At 40.2% G+C, this 5,101-nt stretch overlaps 1 protein-coding gene across 1 annotated transcript; it reads left to right on the forward strand.

The window, feature by feature from the left end:
* Positions 1–665: 665 nt before the first annotated feature.
* Positions 666–5,101, forward strand: LOC112576001 (phospholipid-metabolizing enzyme A-C1-like). Its single transcript, XM_025258191.1, has 3 exons — positions 666–725; positions 3,317–3,503; positions 4,824–5,101. The coding sequence occupies exons 1-3, from the start codon at positions 677–679 to the stop codon at positions 5,026–5,028; spliced, it is 441 nt and encodes a 146-aa protein (XP_025113976.1). The 5' UTR covers positions 666–676; the 3' UTR covers positions 5,029–5,101.

A 5,101-nucleotide genomic window follows, 5' to 3' on the forward strand; every position in this document is an offset into this window, starting at 1 on the left:
AGTTACGCCGTCTATGATGTAGACTAATCTGTCGTTGCTTTGATGAAAAAAGATGTCTTTTTGTGGCTGATTTTGTTAAAGTATTACATAAAAAATCAAATAATAAATCAAAATAATTTATTGGTTTGACATGGGACTAATAGTGCAATGAGTAGATGCCGACATTACTGAAGTATGCCACTCTCCATTGAAACCATGGACTGTGGGTACTATCTTATGATGCTTTAAAATCACAATAACAATCGTTTGAGGAGGTCATGACATTCGAAATTTTTTTTCTTCCACAATGGGCCTTCAGTAGTCCTTAATTGTTTAGGTAACCCTGACTCTTTGCTAGACAAGCACTTTGTTCAGGCTGACCACAAATGCAATGTTCAAAACCGGCCAATGAATGTCAAATGAATAAGTGAAGATCATTTTAGAAATTTGTACAGATTGCATATTAGCGAAGGGAGATGAATAATGCAAGTGTCAGGTACACACGTACAGCTTTGTTACAAACCCACCCAAACATTTCCCCAGCACGTAGAGCAACTGTCATGACTAATATCAATAAACAGTTTCACCTCTCGCACATGTCACCAGTAATATCTGCAATATTAATTCATCAGGATCACGGACAACATGGCGACACACAGACGACACAGGATGGGGAAGGACGATGACAAAAGGAGACATGGTGGAGTTCCGGCGCACATTCTATTCTCACTGGGGCGTCTATATAGGTCAGTATACTTTTATGTCTTGCAACTGTCGTGTAGACTTGCATCGTCCCACCGGAGTCACACTCTACTTGTCTTCTTTACCTCAGCAAGAAAAGCTGATTACAAAACTAATGACTAGTTCGTGTAACTGCCAACTGACAAAAAAGTAACAGTAGCTAGGAAGGTCTAGTTCGAAATCAGCATATACAGTGAAAAAAATAGTCTTAATATATATTCTCCTCTCGGTCAGCTCCTTCCAAAAAAGGTTTGTACAAAAAGCACAAAATAACACATGAAAATGCAGGGTACTACCATTAGCTAATATGATCAAGACATTAACGGAAACTGTCTCAATGTTAGGCAGCACATTCTCAAAGCTTGCCATCACCACTACATGCATTATTTTACATATTCATATATATATAATATAGAGAGAGAGAGAGAATAAAAAAAAATCCTCTTCTGACATTCTATTCACACTACGAAGTTGTTAATTCTTCGGGTGCACTGAAACTTTTCATCTCACTTATTTATATAGTTTCCATACACAAAGTATTTGTCAGCGTATTCCTGCAAACAATTCGTGCGATCTGAATTTTTCCTACTGACATATTTGCTGACTAATTAGACGTGAAATAATAGCAGTTACAAGACAGGGAATTTGTCAAGTATGAAAAAATGACATGAATACGTGTGTTACAGTATGCCTCACCTAATCTTACCAGGCTACACTTTACTTGTTTGAATGAGTTTCTCCAGAGATGTATTGAGACACACAATGTCTTGAGCTGTAGTTAAGGTGCTTTTCCTCTTCTTGTCGGTAAGAAAGCGCCTGAAAGTGAGGAGAAATTCCTACTTTTACCTTTCTCATGGCAAGCTTGTATCTCACCTTCAGATGGCTTTTTAGGTCGGCCTGGCTCTTCAGACCAGCCACACCCCGTTGTCTCCTCTAGAGAATTCCAATTCCTTTATTAGAGATTATTCGTCTTTTCCCTTTAATTAGACTATTCCTGGTGTACTTCCATGTGAATGTCATAGCTCCAAAGCTGACTGAACTCTTCAGGCAAGTTTGGGAATCAGGACAGCTCCCTGATGCGTGAAGACAGGGCTCATCTTCAAGTTACCCAAGAAAGGAGATCTTGGAGACTGCAGCAACTGGAGGGTATAACACTTCTTTCCCTCACCAGCAAGGTCTTCAGCAAGATTGTTCTGTCAAGACTGACAGCAACTCTTGAGAAAGACCTCCGACCACAGCAAGCAGGATTTCGTCCTGGGCGATCGTGCCCTGAACACATCTTCATTCTGCGACAAATTCTGGAGCAGAGCAACGAATGGAACACACCGCTGTACATCAATTTCATCGACCTGGAGAAGGCTTTTGACAGCATCCACCGCGAGTCCTTATGGAAGATCCTGAGGCATTACGGAGTCCCTGCAAAACTTGTTCAGGTCATTGCAATGCTGTACAGTGTTTTCAAATCCCAGGTTGTGTGTGACACAGAGCTCACAGACCCCTTCAACGTCAGTACCGGGGTGAAGCAGGGCTGCATTCTGTCGCCGTTCCTCTTCATCCTGGCCATGGACTGGATCATGAAGACTTCCACCGACAGTGAGAGGAGAGGGATCAGGTGGACTATGACTATGACAGCAACAACAACGCTGGAAGACTTGGACTTTGCTGATGACATTGCCCTGCTGTCACACCGCCACCAAGACATGCAGGAAAAAACAAAGGCCTTCTCAGAAACAGCTGGAAACCTTGGCTTGAAGGTCAGTGCAAAGAAAACGAAAAGTATGAGAATGAACGACAGAGTCGAAGACAGCATCAAACTAAATGGAGAAGAGATTGAGCAAGTTGACAGTTGGGTCCAAAATGACAAACACCGGGGATGCGGAGGTGGAGATTCGAGCCCGACTGGCGAAAGCCAACCACGCCTTGGCCTCACTCAGGAGCACATGGACGGCAACAAACATCAGTCAGAAGATCAAGCTGAGAATCTTCCAGTCAAATGTGATCAGCACCCTCCTTTGCGGATCAGAATCATGGAAGATGACCAAAACCATCAGTAACAAGCTTGAAGTCTTCCAAAACAGATGCCTCAGGCGCATACTCAACATCTTCTGGCCAAACACCATCACCAACGAAGAACTCCACCGAAGAAGTGAAACCGAGTCCATCACCACGCAGGTTCAACGAAGGCGTTGGCGATGGATTGGACATGTGCTCCGCCAGCAGACAGCAGACCTTTCCACAGTTGCCCTACGATGGACTCCAGACGGCCGAAGAAAACGAGGCCGCCCACAGGAAACTTGGAGAAGAACAGTGGAAAGGGAGATGAAGGGAAAGGGCTGGACATGGGGTCACCTAGAGACATGGGGTCACCTACAGCGGGTTTCAGCCGATCGACATCGGTGGCGGGCTCTGGTTGAGGCCTTGTGTGCAACCTGATGCACGAAGAGGAATAGATAGATAGATAGTGTACTTCCATAGGTATGGAAATCAGCTACCAAACGGGTGTCAGTTTTAATGTTGCAAAAGATTTTTGACAAATATTTTTGATACAACATTAAACATTTTCAAAGTCATAGCTGTATGTTATTTTTATCATCAGGTGACGGACGTGTGATTCACAAGTCAATGAACGAAAGAGAAAGCAGATGGGACAGTTTTCGTTTCCTGAGCTCTTTCTCCTGCTGTGGTGTGATACTGAAGAAGACATCTGTCCATATAGCTCCAATTTATCGCATTGATCGCAATGGTTCCGCTCGATGTAATAATTATTTAGACAGCACAAAACAGTAAGTTTTATTAAAGTTATAGACAAGAGGATTTATTATACTTTACATGAGTAATGTATCGACATTTTGTGTTTTTGTCATCTTCCCTGTGGTTACCCAGCTTTGCCATTTCAAGCAAAACACTTTGAACTATTTGGGTCCTTCCCGCTGAAAATTTTCTGTCAGTTTCCTCATAAATGCTGTTGATGTTATACGCTAGTTTGTAGTTTCCATTTCCAAGTAACAAAAGTCAAATAAGTCCTCTAATATATCCTCTAATAATAATGTCAATATGTTAGCACTTTCTGGAGAGATTTACATTCAGTTTTGATTAGTAAATGTACAGCACTAAGAAATTTTTACTTTTCTGAAAAACTGATTTTATTTTGTGTACAAGATAATATTTGTACTGTTAGACCTAATCATCTTGTTAGCAAAACATATTTATGTCTGCAAAGGGTCAAACAATATACCTTCTATACATGTCTTTTTGAAGATTGTGAAAAATAGACACACTATAGAACGATATCTGGGTGTGTTAGGAGAAACCTTAGACCGGTCTGAATAAATGTGAAAACAATAAAATTAACTATTATAATAAGCACAAAAATAGTGGAAGTTGGGATGTCCTCACTAATTTTATCTTCCCTTCACACTCTCTTTCTGCTCGTCTTCTGCCCCTACTTTCCCGTCTACTCTTGAAAACTATCTTTGATTGAGAGGTCTGCACATGTACTTGTTGAATATTGTGTTTTTTCAATTAATGCATAAAAAATTTACAAGAGAATAAACACACCGCGCTCATAACTTTCCATTGCACTGTAGGTAAATAACACCCAAGATGTTCAAGAGGTTTTATCCTTTTTGCAATATTTATTATTCATTAGGGCTCTGTATTCTTGTCGTTCTTCTGAAGCTTTTACTACTGAGGGGTCAAATGTTTCACAGAAAAAGAATCAGTCAAATTTTGTTGTTATTGTCAAATCTCTCTCCGTTCTTTCACAGTTACAAGTCAATAAGTGGGGTTAATGAGTTGAAACATTAGTGTAGGCGTGCCAGACAACCTACTCTCCGCCATTGTCAAAATCACTTATTTCATAACAATATTTTTGAATGTGGAGAAATTCAAAGTCTGTTTCCAAATCTCAAATTAAATTATTTGAAAACTCGCACTGACACAATTTTTATTTGTTTTTTCCGTGATTGTTTATTTTACTTCTCGTGGTAGTTTCGCAAGTTTCAAGAATACAGGTAGAGCTTTATTTCTGTTCCGATTTCTTTTGATGGCATCATGCCTTGCTATATATCATATTGATGACATTGTGACATTTGTTTGTTTAGACCATTGCCAACTGATACGATCATGCGAAATGCATTTTCAAAACAAAATGAGGAAAGCTACAATCTCTTTTATGACAACTGCGAGCACTTCGCCACCTGGTGTCGCTATGGAGAGGCCCTCAGTCAGCAAGTCAGGGACTGTCTTGTTTTTCTTGTTCCCATTGTTGCTATTATATTGCTTTATACATATTATGTGAAATATTAAAGTTTATTTTGGCTGTTTCTGATTCCTTAACCTGTCCTTTTTCAGTTTGTAAAATAAATGTTTTGAAAGTCTT

This window comes from Pomacea canaliculata, linkage group LG11 (genome assembly GCF_003073045.1).
Source record: "Pomacea canaliculata isolate SZHN2017 linkage group LG11, ASM307304v1, whole genome shotgun sequence".
Lineage (NCBI taxonomy): Eukaryota > Metazoa > Mollusca > Gastropoda > Architaenioglossa > Ampullariidae > Pomacea > Pomacea canaliculata.